The following is a 24,011-nucleotide window of genomic DNA, read 5'->3' as shown; positions in this document are numbered from 1 at the left end:
ATACAACTTTCTTAAAGGGAACCTGTTACCATATAAATGTACATGTTATAGGGCAGTGGATTGGTAGAAATTTGCCACGACGGGCCAAACAAATAGGATTCTGGTCCAAAAAGGGGTTGTGTCTATGTATATATGTGGGTATATATAATATAGTGGGTGAAATTAGCATTGAACACAATCAATTTTAGAATAGCACAGCTATAGGAATGATGGGTGCCTAAAATGTGCAGCAATTCAAATTCAACTGCTAGGTTTATTTACCCATGAAGCCATTGTGGGTGAATGGTTTATATGGGTGAATAAAACTACCAGTTTTCAATTTTCTAATTAAATATAAATGACATTGACATTAAATTCTCACCAGATGTTGGTAACAAAAACAATCCACACTGGCAAAGATAGGAAGCCAGACTGATTTACAAAGTGGACAGTTTGATTTCACAGAAGTTGGGGAAATATGTGAATTTATTTCTCTCATGCAATAGTTTTGTAAATAGATAAAATGCAACATAAAAGTGGACTAAGATTGTCAGTGATAAGGAGAACAGAATGCATGTAAAATGGAGTCCCAAAGATAGAAATACTACAATATTTTATTTTATCTACAATTAGCAGTCTTTTCCTTAAAGGGGTTTTCCCACTAAACAAGTTAGGACCTATCCACAGGATAGGGCCTAACTTGCTGATCGGTGGTGGTTTCAGTGATGAGACCCCCACAGATCATGAGAAAAATGGGGTCCGGTGTACTCCAGTCAGACCACTCACCACTCCCCGAGATGATGCTACACAGTCAGCCTACTCATTGTTTTATAGATTACGCTCTATAGCAGTGATGGCAAACCTTTTAGAGGCCAAGTGCCCAAACTACAACAAAGACCCGCTTATTTATTGCAAAGTGCCAACACAGAAATTTAATTTGTGATTTATACTCCCTTCTCTGTCACAGCTTTCATTGATACCATCACTCCAAGGACACCAATAAAGCAGAAAATAGTCCCAGGTAGAGCTGTCACTCTAAAATACCTCTGCACAGCAAGTCCTGGGCTGTCTGGGACTGCAGGAAGATGCCTGGAGTAATCTCTGGTGATGGCCTGAGTGCCCACAGAACCAGTACCAGTACCATAGGTTAGCCATCACTGCTCTATAGTATGTTGACTACATGGTTATGTAGGTGATAACACAATCCCCATTTATTTTAGAAGTCTTGTATTAATAATATTATATTAGTTGCCACTTGCTAATATGGTGCCGTCTTGTTTTTTCTTTAATAGTATCTACTATGTGTTTAATAACTGTTCTGGAAATATACTCTACTGTAAAATCCTTTTTATGAACTGACATCTTACGTTTATCCCATGACATGTGTTATCTTGGGGCCCCAGCATTCACTCAAGCTTGTAGTACTGTAAGTGCCCTTTAGGTCAGGCAATGTTCCTGTCGAATATTTCTCTTAATTGGGTGAAACTGTCTTGGTGAAATATTGTATGTCATGACCAGGGGGGAAATACATATAATGCAGACTTTCCATCATTTATTAATACATTTTATACCATTGTACAGTGTCAAAGTATAATGCTAGATAGACTTTTCTAGTGTCTCTGTTATTTCCATGAAGCTTTATTTTATTAACTAGTTATTACTAGTAGGAATATATTCATTATGTTTCAATTATCATTCTCTATATTAAGGAACAGGTTAATAGAATTCTATTAATTATTATACAATCAAGAACGCTTTCCGCAACCCTAAAAATATTACGGTAACTGAAATATTAATTTTCAAAGGGATGTTTTGTAGCTTTATTACATATTTGTTGTCATCAAGCATCTTTCTTTAGTAAAGACTGGTGGACAACTGGGACATGGTTTATTTGTGTCCAAATTTATTCAACTTTAGTTTATATAAAATCTAAATGAATCCAAAAGTAAAAATTGGTCCTGATAAATCAGATAATATTTCAGAAAGAAAATAGGATAGCTTACGATCATTCCAATGCTTCGTTGCAAATCAACATGAAGGCTTACCTCTTGGTTTAAGAAGCACTTTTCTGTGTTGACACAGAGAAGTAGTCTCGTAGACAAATTTGTTGTTGCCTTGAGGTTTTTTCTACTTTATTCTCTGTATCTTTAGCCAAAAATAATCATTTTCTCTAACATGGCTGCACATGGGCCTCTCTGTAAGCACAGTGAAGCAGATGACACATCTTACAAGTTGATAAATAGATAAGCTACCTTGGAAAATATAGTTTTTTTTTTCATTCATCCAACTGCATTTTTATGAGTTACCACATACTCTTAAAAAGTACTCCTCTTGGTTTAGGACCTCAACACAATGTTGCTGCACGATGCAAAGGCCCCCACCTGATACGTCAAGAGGCTGGAACCTCTTGATGTATCTGGCTGAGGCGACCGGGCGATCATACACATGACACATGATAATCCGCACTCTGTTATATAAAAATACACCTTGAGCCTGGTAGAATTTAGCATGAAGGTTTACAGTAGAATGTACAGTAGCATGCAAATCTTTTTTGTTTCAATTAAAGATTGTGAGTGGAGTAAAGAAAGATAACAGTCAGCTAGGGAAATTACTTTTGCATGTTTAAAGGCAATTTTATTTCTCGGTTAGCAATAGTTGCATGTACATGCTAGATTAATTTCCCTTTTACATTAGCTGTATTAAATCAAGTATTGTATAAATCGTGGCTCAGTTTATTTAAAAAAATTTGTGCAAATCTTCAAGTTTATTTTTCACATCGAATTGAAGATCAATTTAAGAATTATATGGATTCCATAGCAAATGCATTTTATTGCAGAAAGTGTATTGTAGTGTTAACCATATTTATTATACTAAACTAAGCCATCTAGCAGGGGTCATACTCCAAGAGGTCATTCGCCTCTGTTTTTCTTAGAAGCACACTCAGACAATTTTTGAGGCTGCAACAACATAAAGACAGCATGTTCTATTGCCCCAGGCGTTTTGCAGACATCAGTAGCTCTTCTGTTTAGTTTTCCCTGTGTCTGTAGATCTGTTATCCATTCTTTTATGTTGTTTGTGTTCTTGTAACACGCAGATTGCACATAAAATCTTGTTTTCTTCCCTAATCATGTCTATAGTTGACTTAGGAATCCTGCTGCTATTTGGCTTCCAAGACCAAAAATCAAATACTGTAGGCTTTCTGTCTACCAGTCTGGGTTGTTATATTACTTTGGAATTCTTACAATAAAGGGTTTCCAAAAGATTTTCCAAAACTATAGATGTTGGTGTACCACATAATGGTGTTAAACCGATAAACAACACTTGTCAACAAACCACTTTGTTCCTAATGATATTTACACAAGTTACCAGGCACTCTCTAAAGAAGGCAGTCACAACAAAACTTGCACTAAAATGTTTACTTTGGTTTAGGATCCACTTTGCTTTTTGAATTTATTGGTTTACCAACCATGTTATCTTTGATGCAGTTTACTTATTTAGGATTTCTTTAGTATTTGGTCATTGCGAAAATGTATACTGCAGAACCCAAACAGCTACTTTCCTGCCAAAAGGGCTATACACAAATGTGGCTGCTTCCGGTCCATTCAGAGAATCGGCCAGTTGTGTAACCGATTGATGGCAGATAACATATTTTCTTTCAAATTGCAGCCCCTCCCCCCTCACACCGTCTGTAAACCTAATGAAGAGCTATAAATCCCTTTACCCATCTTATGTGATCCCGAAGGCTGCATTGAGGGAAGCTCAGTGTTATAGTTACCCTATTTTAAACACTACGTAGACCTCTTACTTTCCATCAGAACTGGAGTTAGAGCACCATAACTATGATTCTATTTAACTGCAGGATCCTATCAGAAGTGTGTTAGACATTCTGCATTAATGATATTCTGGGGGTCTGTCTTGCTATATACTGGGGAAGGGGTTGGCCAGCTCTATACTGGGGACTGGCTAAATACTGGGGGCCAGGGGACTGGCTGGCTATATACTGAAGACCGGGTGCTGGATGGCTATATACTGGGGGCCTGGCTGGCTATACACTGGGGCATGGGCGGGTTGGCAAGATATATACTGGGGGAAGTCAATAGGTTTTTCCAGTTTTTTGTGGTAAAATTAGGTGCCTCGGATTTTATTTGGGTCGGCTTATACTCAAGTATATACAGTACTTCATTATAGTCAAAGGATATTTCTGGCTCTGTTTGTGAATAGTATAAAATAGAGTTGTTTGTCATTTTGCATTACAAGATCTTGTCCAAAACTCCCTCCTATGCTTCTGGGACACATTTCCATAGCAGACCTACATTGTAACATTTGTATAATTTCCAACTTTTACAGACATCTTTTTATCAGCATCTGCCACAAAGCTGCTATTTACAGCAGTGCATCAATAATAACACAAGCCATAGATACAATTTCTTATGATAATGTGACACCTAATGACCTCAATCTTTCTCTGATTCATAGAAATACAGTCTTTGTTTCTGTAATATTTATTGCAGGGTAGGATAAAGGGGAGTACCATCAACTTCACAATGAATAAGCAGAAGCTACATCAGATTGATTTGCAATGTGTTGGTGATTTCATGTGGTATCACAAGGGCATGGGTTATCTCAGTTTGTGCATATTTGTTTTTAACGAAGTTTTTTGGCTGTAAAAAAAAAATAAAATTAAAAAAAAATATATATAGCACAACACCTGTTTACATTGTTTTATTTCGCGCCTCATGTTGTATACTGCAACACTTTAGATGTATGAATGATCCCACCACATTGCAAAGTGGAAAATGATCGCCTGAATTCAAATGATCACGCCATATGCTTGTATTTTCAGTGAACCACTGCTGAAAAATGGTGGATAATTTTTATTGACCCAAACAATCACAACTGATGAACACTGTTTCATGGACAGGAGTTCAAGCAACATAGCCACCCCAACTCATTACATCAAATACAACTATGCTTGGTGCCCCATCAGTGGCACAGTGTTCATGGATTCAACGTGTTCATATGCTTTAGCCCTTACAAGCCGCGTTCAGTTCATCTGCACTGAATTTTTGCTGAGAAATATGGGCAAGCTTTTGGAGTCAAACATGGCCATATGTAATGGTCCTTAAACAGATCAGTGAGAAAAGGGGAATGTATGTTAGCTTACCTGTACACAAACTTGTGCAATATCCGGCCACAATCAACGGCCTATGTGTCATTGGCATGTGAGGTCCGCTGAAGACTGCTCAAACCACAAACCTTCAAATTTGTCCGTGTTGCTGTCTGTTGAATTTGGGAGCTAGTAGCCCTTTGTAGTGCACCTTTAGCGCTTACTATATTACTTCTCCTTATTTACATTCTGTATGCAAGAAACAAAATCCAGGCATGCATACATAATGTGAGATTAAATAATAGATGCCTGCCTGTATTGTAAAGATATGGTAATGAAAAACTAAAATAATACTATGCCTATGAACTGTTTTTCCCTATATCGCATCATGATGATAAAATAATGGAAAGATGAGAACTATGCCATTGACTTCTTCACTATCCCTGGTGCTTTCATTATACAGTATATATGTATTTGCATGTATAAATAAATGCATTTTTGAACAGCAATATATTCACACTCTTCTATGCCTTTCGCTACAAGTTAATAGATGATGACAGTAGCTGCTTGCATAATTAACCATTGTATTCGGCTAGAGGTAAATATAACACGTAATGTATCATCTTGGGGTTAAGATAATAAAGTGTAATAATTGCAGCAGCCTGTATGACTTTCACTCCATACGCTCGCCAGAGGAGCACTAATTGTCTATTTCTCTCACCAGGATTAGAAATGAGATCTAATTGATTACAAAGGTTTATTTCTTATATTTAACCCATAAGGGTGCCGTTTCCTAGAAACTTAGACCACATATTTAAATGCCAATATGCATGAAACTACCAGTAAAATGATATTTGTTGTCATCGTACATGTTTTCATGCAGTGTATAACAGCAGTTTTCAAAACCCAACCAAGTCTAAACTTCTGTATTGGTTTGATCAAGTGGGGTCCCCCACTTACTGTATTGTACCATGGCAATTGGATGTTTGGATTATTCAGTAAAATATTTGTTAAACACAACCCAATAAATACATATTAATGATGCAACTTGTCTAGAGGGCAATAAAGGATAGGGCAGGTTCTATTCTTGCTTATATTGTGGTCCATGCAGCCTTTTATTATTGAAATCAGTGTGTGAGTGGTGCCCACCTACCAATCACACACAGTCCATGGGATCGCTGTCTGCGGCCCAGAAACTACAAACATGATGTGCAGGTACCCTTGGGATGTAGAGAAGTAGCAATTGCTTCTCATTGTGGCAGATGCAAATCTGTTATAAGTAAGTTTTATAGGAAATGCCTCAATGGTACGTTTGTTTTACATTTTAACTTTGATAAAAGTGAGGGTTTCCTTCTTTTATGTTAACATTCATTTTTATTATTGCAGAAACTGTGGACACAAAGCCTTAATTAAGAAGATCTGTTGGCGCTGGTTTGGAACTTGTGCACTGCACCCGAGAGACTGTTTTGGAATTTTCCCACACTGTTACAATGGAGTGTGATTCTGGCCCTAGTAAAGACACACAGACAGAGCTTGCTGAGAGAGTTGCTGCTATAGACGTTGAGGAACAAGCTAAAGGGCCAGATGTGTTGTTTTCTGAAGATATGAACAGCATGACAAATAACGGCATGAGCTCTCAAACTAGTGAAGATGTGTTTCTTTCTTCTCAAGATCAGAGAGACTTGAGCTGTTTCCAAAGAGCTGCTTCTCGACCTACACTTTCAAACAGAAAATTCTCCCTGCAAGAAAGGCCTACAGGTGGATGCTTGCCCTCACAAAGCCATGCCTACGGTCCATATGCAACTGGTCCCACATCACACATATCACCACGAATAGTTCGAAGGCCAACAATTGAATCTAACAGGGTCTCCATCTCTGATTCTGATGTAAGTCTATCTGTTGTAATGTAAAGCCATCAGTTGTCCAGTATTTGTTTCTTCCACAGGCCACAGTGTATCTCATTTTGGACGGTAATGTTTTGATATTTATACTTTTAAGACACTTTTGCATTCAAGAGTGAAATAGTTTTATTTTATAGAATCTGTTATAACTTTTGACTTTTAGAGCATTTCTACCATTTCAACATTTTTGTAAATGAATGGTTCAGGTAGAACCAGGTTCAGGTAGTTATAATATAAAATATTTTAAAAATCTTTTTAGTATAAATTACCCCTTGCCCCTTAGAATACAACAAATTTGCCCAATCTTAGTTCTCCCTAACAATTAGCATATTCCTAAACACATTGGGGGTCATTTATTAAGGGCCCGATTCGCGTTTTCCCGACGTGTTACCCGAATATTTCCGTTTTGCGCCGCTTGTACTTAAATTGCCCCGGGATTTTGGCGCACGCGATCGGATTGTGGCGCATCGGCGCTGGCATGCGCGCGACGGAAATCGGGGGGCGTGGCCGAACGAAAACCCGACGTATTCGGAAAAACCGCCGCATTTAAAAACCGAAAATGTGTCGCATAAGGACCGCTTACCTTCACCTGGTCCAGCTCGGTGCATTCCGGCGCGATGAGTTTACTTTCAGCGCAGCAGCGCCACCTGGTGGACGGCGGAAGAACTACCTTATTAAATCCCGGCCGGACCCGAATCCAGAGCGGAGAAGCCGCCGCTGGAACGCGAATGGACCGGGTAAGTAAATTTGCCCCATTCTGTTAAGGAAACACATTGGAGGAGATTTATCAACGTGTAAGTAATTTATCAATTTATCAAGTAATATGCACCTGAAATGACGTGTGTCACCTTAACTAAAGGTTTTAAACCAATTTCAGGCTGTTTTCTGACTCCTTGGTAGAATGGGGGAGTGTCTGAACCAGAAATAACCAGTGCTCCAGAAAATTCAATATTATAGTGCAGCAATCTAGACCTACTAATAGGAGTTGTAAAGAATTTGCCAGTCTTATACTACACCAGATTAATCGTCCAGCATCAGACACAATGATTAATCTGGTGCAGAAGAGAACTTTCTAGTTATACTCTGCACTGGTCTATAGACCATCATATTAATAAAATGACATTACATTGACATACATTTAATAATGTAAAAACAATCACCACAATGATATATGTAGAACTCAAAGCTCTACATATACAAACCTGCTGTTGGTTCACATTTCCATTATTTCTTGTATCTTGCATTACTTAGCTTGGTGTGGATAGGTGGTTATATGCATATCCTTTGGTGTTTATTTCTCTCTTTATATCTTCAGCAGTAGTTGGCATTAAAGCATTGTTGTTTTTCTTTTTTAGGATTGTGTGCAGTTGAACCAGTATAAACTGCAGAGTGAAATTGGAAAAGTGAGTATGCAGAATTGTTTGTATACAGTAGGGTTAACTGTCTGAGACTAATGCATCTGGTTAGTTGTGTGCCTCCATGATGAATCAAGAAAACAACTATGGCTGCATGGAAGTTTTCAAGTGGGCATTATAGAGTCAAAAAATAGAAATCTGCTCGCCTGAAGATGGTGACAATGCTTATATACAAACAGCTCAAATTGTAACAAGCTTACAAGTGTAATATAAACAATCGAAAAGTCCAGCTCAAAAGTAATCCACATTATTCCAATTAAAAAGGTTACTTGTAGTACTCTATTTCAACATATTAAAATAACATCAGATGTAGATTGATACACCGGGTGTTACCTTATGTTTGAACTTTGATCGTAACAGTGTACAATATGTAATTTGTATGGAGCAGATTAATATGTACAATCCAACCAAATTACTTCTTTCCATAGTATTTAAAAGGACCTGTCACCTGTAATGGCACTAGGAGTAAGTGAGCAACTCCTCGTGCTACAACAGACGCAGCAGTGCTACACTGCTAGCGTTATCAGAATAACACTTCATCGGCCGGCGATGACTGCCAAGGTTCATGCTGCCTCTCCCTTGCCCGCCCCCTCATGAATACGGAACTGCTAGTGCCGTTTTTACATGTGAGAGCCCCATTTTAAAGGGAACCTGTCACCAGGGACCTCATTTTTCACTAAAGACAAATTGTAAAAGCCCATGACACTTGCAGTGCAAAAATGCCTCTCTGCCTTTCTAAGCATTTGTATTACAATATAATTGTGTGTTATAACTTACTCTTGCATCCTGGCAAAATCCTGGGGTAGTCACAGGGGCTGGGCTTTGGTTTGCATGCATTTCAAAAAACAACATGCGACTTGCCTGAGCTGCAGGCCTCCTCCATCTTTGTGCTCCTGTACAGCCAAACCAAAGTCCAAACCAAAGTTCAGCCCCTGTGACTACCCCAGGATTTTGTCAGGGTGCAAGGTAAGTTATAACACACAATTATATTGCAATGCAAATGCTTATGTAAAAAGGCAGATGTGTACTGCAGGTCTAAGAAGCTTCTGCAACCTGTCTCTAGTGAAAATGAGGTCCCTGATGACAGGTTCCCTTTAACACATTTAACACTAATTAACTGAATCTCTTTGCTGATGACCCAGTCCGTCTTTATTTTTTTTTTTCCATCTGTGTGAAATAGGCCTTTATGAAAATGATAATTAACCTTTGATGCTGCTGGGTAGATCCCAAAAGTGTCATTCTAAAAATATGGTAATTACCTGAGGGGTAAATGTGCATGTTGTGTATTATGAGCCCATTTGTCAAACATATACAGTACAGTGACAATCCCATAAATCCAGATAAAGATAAGATGTAGATAAAAACATCTTCAGAATTGTCTTCTCGCTGATTTTGGCAAATAAGTGACATATCACTTCTTCCTGCAGACATGGAAATCAACATTTGAGTGGCAAAAATCCCAATGCAAAAATCAATGCAGTTTATGCAAATTTTGCAGCCGCATCAAGTAACCCAATATGTATGTGTGCATAAGGCCTGAATATTGGTTTAGAATGACCAATTCTCGTATCGGTTCAACCCTAGATGGGACACTGCTGTACTTAACTGTCCTTATGTAATATGTTTCGTTTTGTTATAGTTATGATTTAGTTTCTATGAACAGGTCTTGTTATATTACTGTTTTTATGCACTATATGTCACATGATTAGAAAACTCAAGAGGGTTGCTCAGTCCTAAACATATGTTTGTGATGTGGTGTAGTAGAATAATTTACCACCTGTCCTATTACAAACGACTGTGGTTCCTTAGTTTTTATTGCCTGCCACCATGCCCATGTATTGATTTCAACGTATGTGAATTTTGCAGATGTTCTTTGTGTATGTCAGACGTGTGCAAACCTTTCCATGCACCTCATTTCGATGTAATGCTATAAAATGTCACTTTATAATCTTTATCAATGACTTGTAAGACTTGTAGCATGTGGCAACCATTATTACCACAGGCTGCATTCACACAGCTGCAGAGAGGAGATTTTTGTAGTTAAATTGCTGTTAACGTTTTCATTTTGTAAACAATGTTAAAACAATGTGAACACGTTACCCAATTACATCACGTTAACATATGTGTTTATAAGGGAGATTTATCACAAGTCTCCTAGAGCAGAACTGTTTTAGTTGCCCATGGCAACCAATCAAAGCTCAGCTTTCATTTTCCCACAGCTGTCTATAAAATTAAAGCTGAGCTGTTATTGGTTTCCATGGGCAACTAGAACAGTTTTACCTTAGAAACTTGATTAATCCCCCCCCCCCCAATAGTAAATGCTAAAATTTCCACTACTCAGCTGTTGTATTGTGTTTCAAAATACAATGTAAATGCCACGTGTAAATGTTCCAATTATATGATAGCGTTCTCTAGTACTATACTATGGGAAGCATGTGTAACACAGGTATCTTAGTATCTTATACTACAGGTTTTTTCCCCCAATTAATTGTATCTGTGACACTGGAAAAACCACAAGCTGGCAGCCTTCCACTAAGGAATAATTAACAATAATTTGTACTGTTGTGTTATAAGTTTAACAAGACGAAAGCTGAACAAATCTGCATTCTCCATCCCAAGGCATTCCACATAATGCTTGTTTGCATCTTGTACCAAAATGAATTCATGAATAATACAAGAACGCGTTGTAATCCTGTCTGCTCCGTTCTGAAGTAGATGGCTTGTTTGATTGTGGAGAAACAGACATGTGAAGCGGAGACCAACTGGTGGGCGTTGTGATCTTTTCTGTCATATCGTCTCCCTTTATCAGGTGCTGCCCTGTGAAGGTAACATCATCCTTGCCTGAGAATATTAAGCCTACTCTCCAGAGAGATACAGCGGTGGATAATGTATCTATCATTTACATTTTTATTAAATAAATGATGATAAATCATGAACACCCACTTCCCTCTCACTGACGTTAATTCTTAGGGAATCTTTTGGCACACAACAAATTCCAAGTTACAGTACCTGCCGTGTTGTAACAAGTCTGATTCAAGTGATATTCTGAATGTGTTTTCATTTACTTAATGGGAATACTCAGGACAGTATGTAGCATGAGAATACTTCACAAACTCTAAAACTGTATAATTAACATAGACAGGCTTTGCAGCTTTATAATCAAATCAGATCATTAGAACATAATGCAGTAGAATACCGTAATAAGACTAAACAAAACTACCAATGCAAGCTTATTGACAGTTTACAGATAGCAATCTCAAGAAACAGACTAAAGTAAAAAACGTGAATCGGTTAATATAGTTATATTTCCACGATTATTAATGATTGAGAATTTATGTGTAGTTGCAGCAATACAATTGATGCTGATCTAGACTTGGCAAATACCCTGTCTCACTTTTCAATCAGAGCGTGGTCGCACCTTGTTATATTTGATACTTAGTACTTTTCAGCACTTTTCTTACCTCTGAAACATTACACTCCTAAAAATGGCAAGTGAAATTTAGTAAAAATTGGAGAAACTCAGCAAATACATGTACTGGAAATATCACACTCTTCAGATATTGATAGGAGTGCTTCTCTAAGCAGGCTGTATACAAAACAATGTGTGATAATTCTCTTTTCTCTAAAATCTGCTGTTAAATTTATTGATAAAGAAATTGCTAAGCAGTTCTGAATGTAAATGTTCTTGTCTGTGCTTTCATTTACATTTGGAATATGCATCAAGCTGCCTAGGTAATTAGGATAACCAGCAAGCAATCAGTCCTCATGATGCTGCTACTTTGGCAAGCGCGATGAACAATTATAGCCGTAAAAATCCACAGCAAGAACTTCCTTGACTGCAGAATTCCAGGAACCGTGGCCCTGTTCCATCTGAATAATTACTTTTTATTTCTTCTTGGTTCTCAGCAATAGAAAGGGTGACACATTTACTGATAAGTCCACCTCTACCTTGGCTTGAATCTCATTGAGGACATGAACCAGAAACAACACACGTGTGCACTTGTCATGAAAACAAAAAAAAAAACATGTACTACCAACTGGACATTCACGTTATTTTTTTTTTCATCTGCCATATACATACATTTCCTCAATTACTGGTAGTTGTTATAAAAAAAGTGTAACTGTTTGAAGATTATTTCTCATAAATATGGTCCCTTAGAAATGGAGGACAGCTGTCCTTAGATATGAACACTTCTGCTGGAGGGATGGCACAAATTAAAAAATGTTTTGCATATAAAATGGTCCCACAGCCGTGTCGTGGTAAGGAATGCTGAATCCAGGTAATCGGGCGACTCAATAGTCCATGCTTAGCACCACTACCCAAGAACAGCTATACTGTTTATAAGGGACTATATGGCTACATTTATAAGAAATTATCTTCAGACTTTTCTTAATAACAAGCATTTGAAGAAATTTATGTGAATGGCAGATGAATTAATGTATGTCCAGTTACAAATGCTCCTTTAACCCCTTCACAACTGCAAAAGGCTATATACGTAATAATAATAATTCCTTTATTTATATATGCACACAGATAACGCAGCACTGCACAGAGCTTGCCTAATCTGTCCCTGCCCCCAATGGGGCTCACAATGTAATCAACCTACCAGTATGTTTTGAAGTGTGGGAGGAAACTGGAGGACTCTGAGGAAACCCCACGCAAACACGGAGAGAACATACAAACTCTTTGCACATGTTGATCCAGGGACTTGAACCCAGGTCCTCAGTGCTGCAAGGCTGTGATGCTAACCACTAAGCCACCGTGCCACCCTATGTCATGTTAAAAAGTAGTATCTCCCCTTTAATATGATAAATGTGTATGGATGCTTCACAGAACCCACTCTTAAAGGGATTTTCCCACGAAGGCAAGTAAGGCCCTGTCCACAGGACAGTGGGGGGGGGGGTGTCTCCATTCTAAGACCCCTGCAGATCCCGAGAACGAGGTGTCCGACTGACCCCTCGCTGCTCTTCAGTCTAATGGAGCAGGCGGCTGCACGTGACCGCTCTGCTCCATTAATCTCTATGGAGCTGACAGAGTTCGCCGAGCGCAAATTTTACACCTATGTTCGCAATTAGTGGCTAATATTATAAAGCAAAAAGTATGTAATTAATAAAACTATCCTATCAAGTTAACTCCTTGCTGACCAAGCTCCTTGATGACCAAGGCCTACATATTTTTCAAAACCAGCATGTGTCACTTTATCCGGTAATAACTTTAGAGCACTTTTACTTACTCAAGTGTTTTTGAATTTGTTTTTCCATGACTCTCTACTAACCGGTCTTCCACTCACCAAACTCTCTCCTCTCCAATCGATTCTTAATGCAGCAGCCAGGCTCGTCTTTCAGACTAAACGCTACACGGATGCCTACAGTTCATGCCAGTCGCTGCACTGGCTGCCAGTCTCCTTTCGAATACAGTTTAAAATAATAACCCTCATCCACAAAGCTCTGTATAATGCTGCACCCCCCTACCTCTCCTCTCTTATCTCAGTCTATCGCCCAACTCGTGCTCTTAGATCTGCCAGTGATCTTAGATTAACCTCTACCCTAGTGCGGACCTCCCACTCGCGTCTCCAAGACTTCTCTAGAGCTGCACCAATTCTATGGAATGCTCTGCCCCGGACTATCAGACTAATACCTAACCTCCAAAGTTTCAAACGTGCTCTTAAAACCCATTTCTTTAGGCAAGCCTATAACACTCATTAACTGCATGAAGTTTTAACTCTTCTACTAACCCGTCCTGTGTCGTCCTCCCATCTGTTATCCAGCAACCAACAGGCACCAGACTTCTCTGCAGTCCCATTCACCCTGGACCTGGTATATAAGATGACGACTGAGTGGTTCAAGCGACAGCAATTCCATTTATTATATTTTGTTCTATTCCCTAAGAAGAATGGCTTGACCATTAAATATTCTTTTACCTCGTGTTACCCCATCATCTTCATAAACCGTAAGCTCTGGCGAGCAGGGACCTCACTCCTGTTGTTCCATACAAATGTTGTGCTCTGTCATGTTATATTATTTTTGTATTTGTTTCCTATGATTTGTAAAGCGCTACGTAATATGATGGCGCTATATAAATAAAGATTATTATTATTATTATTACATTGTGTACTTCAAGTTAGTGTGAAATTTTAGTTGATATATTTAGCATTTATCAATGAAAAAATGTGAATTTGGTAAACATTTTGTAAAAAATTAGACAGAAAATCAGACATTTGAGCGCATCTTCGCACTGGCAAAGTTGGAGGGTGGATGAATAGATAGATACAGAGACATTCTTGATCTGCTTCCATCTACAGAGGAGGTGAAGATGAAATGAGGGTTGACATTTCAGCAAAACAATGATCCGAAACACACAGCCCAGGAACCTCTCCATTGGTTTCAGATATGAAAACTACTAGAATGGCCCAGTCAATGGCCTGACCAGAATCCATTAGAAAATCTATGAAAGGAACTAAAGCTCAGAGTTCATAGAAGGAGCCCACGGCACCTTCAGGATATGAAGAGTGTGTGGAAGAATGGGACAAATATTTACCTGCAAAAATTGATTGCACATAATACACAGTCACAATTTGTCAGTATAGAAGATGCCTCCTTGTGGAAGCAGTAAATGTTTCATATTATTAACAAGTACATTTGTGTGCATGTTTATTTCTGCAAGCAAATTTAGGATGTAAAGATTCATTGCTCTATTTACAAGTCACAAATATTAGTGTGGTGACATAATAGGATGTATGACAATGTGTAATATGTTCTCTCTTATAACTAGTTTGGGTCAAACTTTTCTCCAGCCTTGAAGCTCTGTAGGACTTCATTAAACACACCTTCACGTCACACATTCAAGTCCAACAAGTTTAAATGTTTAGTATTTGCATTCTTCTTTAGCAATGTACCATAAAAATATGTGTGATATGCCAGTACCTGATGTCTGGGCCACATGCTGGTTGTGCTCTCACGCTCTACTTGAGTCAATAAAAGCAAGGAAAGGAAAGGGTTTCCCTGTTCAGAAAACTCATCTGTTTGTTTTGTCAGAGCATGCGATAGTCACAGAGAGCCACTTCTTATCATCTCCCTTTCCTAAATGATGAAAAAAGCCCTGTAATGCTTTATATATCTTTTGTGATAGATTTTGTGTGCGCGGTCACTGCTACGGAGTCGGAGCTGCACAGGCGCGGGCCTGCTGTTCTGCGTATGCGCAGACAGCAGATGTGCCGGACGAGGGCGCGCAGCTCCTCGTAGCTGCGCGCCGAAGATTTTTGGTAGGAGGAGAAAAGAGGCTACCGGGGCGTGGAGTAGCCGCCTCGTGTAACCTCAGATGCGGCTACTCCACGCCCCAGTAGCCGCATAAGAAAATTTTAATATTGGGGCAATAAAAGTTTTCAAAACATTGCGGGGACGTGAGGATTAGCCCTTAAAAGGGCTATCCTCACGTCCTATTGATCCACCTACCACCCGATCTACCTTTTATAGGTAGATTTGTGGTAGTAGGTTCCCTTTAAAATTACTGATATAGATACAGGAAACAAATCCAGAGAGAAGTGCATGTGGCAGTCCCTCAGGTATTCAGAAACACTTTCTAAACGCTCTTAAGATCTTGCATCTTTTGTTTGAACTCTACTCAGTACTTAACATAGATACAGTATTGTGAATGGAGAGTGCTGGTTTAACCCCTTCCTGCCGCGGCCCTTTTTCGATTTTGCGTTTTCATTTTTCACTCCCCACATTCAAAAATCTGTAACTTTTTTATTTTTCCATGTACAGAGCTGTGTGATGGCTTATTTTCTGCGTAACAAATTACACTTCAAAATGGTGGTATTTAATATTTCATGCCGTGTACCGGGAAGCGGGGCAAAAAATTCCAAATGCAGTGAAATTGGTAAAAAAACGCATTTGTGCCGTATTCTTGTGGGCTTGGATTTTACGGATTTCACTGTGCACCCCAAATGACATGTCTACTTTATTCTTTGGGTCGGTACGATTACGGGGATACCAAATTTGTATAGGTTTTATGTTTTCATACATTTAAAAAAATTAAAACCTCCTGTACAAAATTTTTTTGGGGGATTTTGCCATCTTCTGGGGCTAATAACTTTTTCATACTTTGGTGTATGGAGCTGTGGGTGGTGTCGTTTTTTGCGGATTTTGATGACGTTTACAATGTTATCATTTTTAGGACTGTACAACCTTTTGATCACTTTTTATAGAATTTAAAAAAAAATTTTAAATGGCAAAAAAGTGCCATTTTCGCCTTTGGCCGCGATTTTCCGTTACGGGGTTAAATGCAGTGAAAAACCGTTGTCATATTTTGATAGATCGGGCATTTTCGGACGCGGCAATACCTAATGTGTTTATGATTTTTACTGTTTATTTATATTTATATCAATTCTAGGGAAAGGGGAAAATTATAATTTTTTTTATTTTAACTTTAATTTTTATTTTTACTATTTTTCAGACTTCCTAGGATACTTTAACCCTAGGTTGTCTGATCGATCCTATCATATACTGCCATACTACAGTATGGCAGTATATGGGGATTTTACTACTCATACATTACCATGTGCTGACGTCACGGGGAGCGACGATCCACGGAAAGATGCGCGGCGCCGTCTTTTTGAAGCCGCCGGCGGCGATCAGCGGTAAAACACCCGCGATCGGTGCCGGCACCAATCGCGGGTGTTGCCGGTAAGCCTTTGCTGCAATATGCTGCAATATGCTGCAAAGACTTACCGGCTATGGAGAGGGCTCGGCTCGCAAGCCCTCTTCATGTACCGGGACCCAACATGTGACGTACTATTACGTCACATGTCGGTAAGGGGTTAAATCACTGATAGTAGACTACTTTCACTTACCTGTGCGTTTCTTATTCTTTATGGAACTGTGTCTCTTATCTCCTTAAAGCCCTCATTTTACCATTAAATTAGCTTTTAAAAATATGCAAATTGTCCAGAGGATCTAAGGGTGATAGCACACGTGGCGTTTTTGGCCCCTTTTTAAGCAGTCCGTCAAAAACCGCATGCGCATCAGTTTTTTTTTTTAAACTGGTCAATTTTAATGGTGCTTAAAAGCGGGCCAAAAACGCATTCCAAACGCCACGTGTACCATCACCCTAAGTGATGGCAAACCTTTGAGAGCCTGAGTGCCCAAACTTCAAGCAAAAGCCGCTTATTTGTTGCAAAATGCCAGCACAGCCATTTAGGCAGCAATTTGTTTCTCTTTGTTCATTGACAACTTTCAATCGTTCAGCCTCCTAAAGACACCAACGCAGATGAAAGGAGGAGGGCAAATTGGCCTATCATTGTAGGAAGGTTCTGCAGGCAGATTCTTTGAGTCCTGTCTGGTGAACTTCATTCTGGGGTGATGGCCTGGGTGCCCACAAAGAGGGCTCCGAGTGCCGCCTCTGGCACCAGTGCCATAGGTTCGCCACCACTGCCCTAAGGGTTACGTCATCTGAACCACTCTGCCCTCTCTGCTCCCAAAGGCCTGCCTTGTCCCACCCATACTCTGTGCAGATAGCCAGTGTCTTCAGACAGACCCGCATGAGCATTAGAATCCACTGAACCCAGATTTGTCTGCCATGTGCTGAACGTACAACAGGTGGGAGCTTCATGCAACTTATTAGGGCTATAACAACCCATAGACAAGTAAAGAAAGACAAAGCTAGGGAATTGCAAGTGGATATGGAATAGTCACCGTAGCTAGCATGATCAGCCTTTGTGAATAATGTGTTATTGTAAGAAGGCAATACTTGTATAGTATTAGCCATTCCAGCTCTCATTATTGTATACAAGTGTCATGCGTACGTACCTGTAGTGTTTGAAATTTGATAAGCCAACATATTAAATATCTTTCTCTTTCTAGGGCTCATACGGTGTTGTGAAATTGGCTTACAATCAAAGTGACGACAAATATTATGTAAGTAACATCTGAGCAAGAAGGATGATGCACAGTGTCAATATTGTGTGTATGTGATCTGCTTTTAAATCTGATGTGTTATAATGAATGATTATACAGTGTTTTGTTTTTGAAGTGGTCAACAAATTGCATAAAAACTATTGTTACTGTCCTGAAGTGACACTAATTTATCCTCCTCCTTTCTGTGCAGCCTTCCAACACATCCCTTCCTCCTACACACCAGCTGATGTGTGAACTGCAAGTAGATGCAGCTACCACTCTCTTGCTGAGGCTGGACTGCAAATAGGGTTTAAATCCTGATCTTATTTTAAAACCCATTCTGGACTTGCCAAGAATGCAACTGTACCCGTTTTCCCACTATATAGTATGCGCTAGGAACTACTCTGCAGTTACACTGAAGTCTAATATTGTTCAATATAGCTTTGTACTTATTCAGTTGAAACAGAAGTGAGGTGGTTGAATGCTACTTAAATTTTTGTAATCAAATATTGTTTATAGATCCATTACATCTACCTTACATTAAATATAGACACTTTGCAAATCGTTTTTAAGGACAACTACCACCTAGCTGCTGGAGTCAGGGGGGTGCTGGCTAGCTGCTGGAGTCAGGGGGGTGCTGGCTAGCTGCTGGAGTCAGGGGGGTGCTGGCTAGCTGCTGGAGTCAGGGGGGTGCTGGCTAGCTGCTGGAGTCAGGGGGGTGCTGGCTAGCTGCTGGAGTCAGGGGGGTGCTGGCTAGCTGCTGGAGTCAGGGGGGTGCTGGCTAGCTGCTGGAGTCAGGGGGGTGCTGGCTAGCTGCTGGAGTCAGGGGCTGCCGCCACCTACATGCTGGGGGCACAGCACGGAACAAGAAGATTGCGATAAGTTACTGTCCGAATTGCTGCGTTGGTACTTTGCAATAAATAAGTGGGGTTGGGTTGCAGTTTGGGCACTCGGTCTCTAAAAGGTTTCATCACTGCTCTAGGGTTTAACTTTTTGCCCAAAAAGTTTTTTTCCAAACACATTTTTATTGATTTTCTTAATTTTTGCAGGGAAAGACGAGTTAACAATCACAGTACAAATAATGTTAAACAATTAACATTCATCATTTACATAGACAAGGGTGTTGCCTAACACATTTATAGAGTTAGGTGAACCTTGAAATATTCAGAGCTTACCACATTTATGTTTCCCAAGGCCTATCTGACCCGGTTTCCTGTATACTTTGGTGTCCTACGTCCCATGCCCTTTTTACTACCACCCCTTTACTGGTCCAGCTCAGGCTCATTCAAGGTTAGAAACCACAACACCCAACAAAAAACAAGATGTGTTATGTTTCAAGGTATACACAAAGGGGAAAGAAGGTGAAGGGAGATCCCTTTCATTTCATGGGATGTCGCTGCAACAAAATCTGCCACCTTTCGCCAGTCACACCAGGGTTATGTAAATTGGGAGTAAAGAAGCAGTATCACATACAGCAGTAACTTGCATGGGCTTGGTTAGTTCATTTCTTAAATTCAGATGCGTATGGGAACTAATCTCCCATTAATGTCTCTTTTCAGATACCACATGGTCAAGCAGAAAGGAGTCATTATCTATTTGATCTCCTCTCTCTGGTAGGCCTTACCTATGAATTTGCCCCATTTGGCAAAGAAGGTTTTGCCTTTTTTTTCACTTTGGGTTAAGGCATTGTAACGTTCCAAAGTTTGTTGCACTTTTAGTTGTTCTATTAGGTCTGTCTTACTGGGGGGAGATTGAACCAACCAACGCTGTAGGAGGCACCTCTTTACTATCAACAATGTCGGTACCAAAGCCAAGGGGAATGGGCCTCTCTCCATAAGGGGCTAGAAACAATAACTGATGAGGTTTAAGCGGGAGGTCAATGACCCAGAATTCCTTTATGACTTCAAGAACTTGCATTGCCATGTGCAGTGCCATGTGTCTGCCCTGGCAAGATTGCATTTTGGACACGCTTAAGATCTTCCTGGGGGCCTCTGTCAAATTCTTACGTCAAATTTCTTTCATTCTCTTCAGTGAAAGAAATAATTTAGTTACACTTTCCTTCTATTCAAGCCTTTCCTTCTATATCTAAAAAAATATATACATAATATTGGTGTAAATGGTTCTGTTACTTTTAGTCTGAATTACAGTCTGGATAACTCTATGCCAACACTTTGTGGATTAAATCCTCCATGGTTAAACATGTGGCTAAAATGTAATGTGTTTATAGAACACTATACAATTTTGTATTTTTTCTGTTTAGTTAAGTAATTATCTAATTATATCTGTTGTAATTAATGTTTCAGCTTGGCAGAATTTACCAAGTTTAGAGGCTGGAAAATTATAACATTCATTCCATCACTACATGAGTGTTTGGACAGCTTGAGTATATGTTTTGTAGTGGACGCATACTTCATACAGTCTGCATCGGAGTGGAGTCCTTTGAGACTGGAACATGTGTACATTTACGGTTATTGTTATTGCAAACACGTGATGAGGCAAATGAAGTATTTGTAAATTAACCCATGTTTAATAGAACCTAAATCCTATTTTTTCTAAATATGTTTGTCTGATGCTGGACCTGTTTATTTGGGCACCACTAAACAACTCTTTGACACTCTGATAGGCCAGTAGCTGTCTTAGTGGATTTCATGGAAATACAACAATGAATTTTTTTTAACTGTTTTATTGAACAAAATCATGAAATAAACGTAAAGCTGCATTATACATAATTATTTAGTACAAGTCAATTAAAAATGTATTGGAAACCCTTTCTTTCGGTAGTCTTTCAATCATTCTACCAACAGCCACAACTACCTCATGTGTGCCTCCATAGCTGTTGTTCATTATGTAACAGTCGTTTCATCGGCGTACGTCATGTCATAGCACAATGCAACCAGATAACAAAAACAAAACATTACTCGCAAGGTGATTCTGGTAACTCTATTCCACAGGGTCTGGGGTGTAGCGGGTCCACACCTTTTGCTCCATGCCCAAGTAACTTATCAATTAAGGGATAGACATGGATAGCATGCAGTCACACCATGTGCCACAGATTCGTCCGAACTTATCTGGACAGTTCCTGTGTTTGTATAAGACTGCCTCATAGGGAAGAAGTTGATTGATTTGCATTCGTATTGTTGGGGCCATACCACTGGTGCGCTGTACATTTTCTTGCTATGAATAATGTTTCCCGGAGGAAAAGTGATAAGTCTAGTGAGAAAATCTGTAATACGTTTCCAGAATCTTGCTATTGGGGTACATTCATATGCATGAAATCAGCTTCTAAGGTGCCACATGTAAGTCAGGATCGAAATTTATTTTTAAAGGGGTGGTCCGAGAGTTATGAAAAAAAAATAAAGGTGGCCGGAGGGGGCTGCTTAAAAAAATAAAGATCTGCTTACCTTCTGGCGCCCTCCGTTGTCCCGCGCTGCTGTCGCTCCTGTCCGGGCGCCATAGACAATGCTGTGAATAGGGATGGATAGGTGTGGCCGGCCACGGACGGCCAGAAGCTGAATCCAGCACTGCTCTAAAACAACACCTTTATGTCTGAGAATGAAGACAGAACCCCATCAGTGTATAAGTCAGCTAGAGTTTGTATTCCTGCTTGTCTACACCCCTCCATGTCTTCCAGAGATGATAAATGTGTTAGTGTAGAGTTTCCCCATAAAGCCATTTCTGCTATGGTGTCATTAAAATGTGTAAGTTGCCTTGCCCTTTTCCAGACTTGTGTGGCTAGCCTGTAGGCGCCAGATTGATCCTGATGGATAAGTGGCGATATGACCATATTCAATCTGGTCGCCAGGACCCATGTGAGAGTCTTGTAATCTGTGTTGAGTAATGCTACTCTAAAGCGTCTTTGTCTGACTTCAGTAATACCAACACAGTGGCCTCTGAGAGGGAGTCCAGTAGTTTCCCTGTCCTAAAGGATTCGGTATACATTTCTAGCAGTTTAGGAAACAGTGGCTCTTTGTACTTGCTGTACACCTTTTATGGTAGGCCATCAGGACCTGGGGATTTATTGTTATTTAGGTTGTCTACTGCCTCCTCCAATTCCTCTAGAGTAATGGGGCCCTCCAGACTTTGTTCCTGTTTTTAGGGAAGAGAGTACCTTCCAGTTAACTTACTATTTCTCCCGGGGTCCGGTTCAGGGAAGATGCATATAGGTCAGAATAGAATTGGGTAAATCTGGATGCTATATCAGTCTGGTTCTGCAATACTATTCCCGTCTCTGATCTGATTTGTAGAATGGGAAGGCAGGACGAGTTCTGCTGGCTACATGAGACAGGAGTATGGCTGACTGGTTCCCCGAGATCCTGCATGTGTCGCTTCCCCGCTGAGGTCCGCTGGAGTTCACCTTCTTCTTCCGAGTGCATGTCTTGCTATTACAATAACAATTTGCTATGTTATGCTAATTGCCCCCGATTGTGTCGCTTGAAAGCCGGCGACGATGCGTCAAAATCCAATCGCGTGCTCCAAAAACCCCTGTTAAATGCGGTTCAACACGGAAATCGTCGGGAAACCTGGCGAAAATGTGGTACCTCCAGGAAGAAGAATTGTAAACCAAGCATAAAGATATACTAGTGTGCATCCCCCTTAGCACGATCTGCTGATTTTGACAGTGCGGTAAATGGAAGAGAGCTAGGGACAGTTTTTCATTAGTATGTGAAGCAAGTCCTTTTTTTGAGCTGACAGGTGTCCTTTAAGGTTATGATGCAGTAAAATTAAGTCTGAATATCTGTTCATTGAAAAGTTGAAGGATTCTGAAGTCGGAACACATTCTATTGTTTTTTAAAAATATCGCGCTGAGACACCCAATCATATTTTGATACTTTTAAAGGCCAAAAAAAATATCCCCTTTACACTCTGTATATTTTTTTGAGAATAGCCTAGTTTGTACTGATGCATTTTATGGTATCCAGTAAAAATGTACGTATGAAATTTGTTTTTTTTTCTGTTTATTGTTGTCTCGGAGTTGATGGATTGCGTCTGTCACAAGTACTCACACACATTAGACTTGTAACCTTATGTAATCATTAGTCTTATGTGAACAGACAGGTAATTCAGTGCGTGTCGTATAAAGTTCAAAGGGTGTGGGATGTCTGTTGAGGCCCTGCCCATCAAGTATAATCAAGAGGAAGTGATCACTTTGATAGATTACTGCAGATTGATAGTATTCACGACAGTACAACATTTTGTGAAGACTTTAAGATTGTCACCCCCAACTGTGGGTCCAGTTCCTATGGGAGCAAAGGACAAGAAACTGCATACCTGCAATTCAGAAAAGGAGGGGAGGGAAGACACAAGATATCCTGGCAGAACTAGTGGATTTCCTTAACGGTCTCTATAATTTGCCCCCAGATGAATATTCTCACATTCCTACCAGTGGCGTAACAACAGCCGTAGCAGCCGTAGCGATTGCTACGGGGCCCGGGATGCACGGCGATACCAAGATTTATTAGTGCCGTTCTCCCGGGCCCCGACTGCTGTGCTAAACGCAGAGCTGCCCACCTGTACTGGCCCACACTCTCCTACCCGCCCCAAACTCATGACACGCCCTCCAGCCCACCGATACGCCCTCTTCATATTCCCTCCCTGCGGCCGGCACGTCTTCCCTCCCCCGCGCCAGCCGGCACGTACCTCCCACCTGACGGCAGACATGTTGCTCTGCCAACCGGCACTATCTCCCGCTCCTTCTCCCACCCGCTGGCGGACAGA

At 40.1% G+C, this 24,011-nt stretch overlaps 1 protein-coding gene across 7 annotated transcripts in view; it reads left to right on the top strand.

Annotated features, from left to right (window-relative positions):
- CAMKK1 (calcium/calmodulin dependent protein kinase kinase 1) overlaps positions 1–24,011 on the top strand; it is a 176,455-nt gene that overhangs the window by 53,976 nt on the left and 98,468 nt on the right. For all 7 annotated transcript variants that reach the window (XM_072136131.1, XM_072136132.1, XM_072136133.1 and 4 more), the window contains 3 exons: positions 6,473–6,972; positions 8,343–8,390; positions 18,264–18,317. In XM_072136131.1, coding sequence (XP_071992232.1) covers positions 6,577–6,972; positions 8,343–8,390; positions 18,264–18,317 — 498 coding nt within the window. In that variant the 5' untranslated portion in view covers positions 6,473–6,576. The remainder of the gene's footprint in view (positions 1–6,472; positions 6,973–8,342; positions 8,391–18,263; positions 18,318–24,011) is intronic.

Source organism: Engystomops pustulosus, chromosome 2 (assembly GCF_040894005.1).
Source record: "Engystomops pustulosus chromosome 2, aEngPut4.maternal, whole genome shotgun sequence".
Classification (NCBI taxonomy): Eukaryota; Metazoa; Chordata; class Amphibia; order Anura; family Leptodactylidae; genus Engystomops; species Engystomops pustulosus.
Note: the sequence above shows the minus strand (reverse complement) of the source record. Positions and strands in the feature narration are given on the sequence as shown.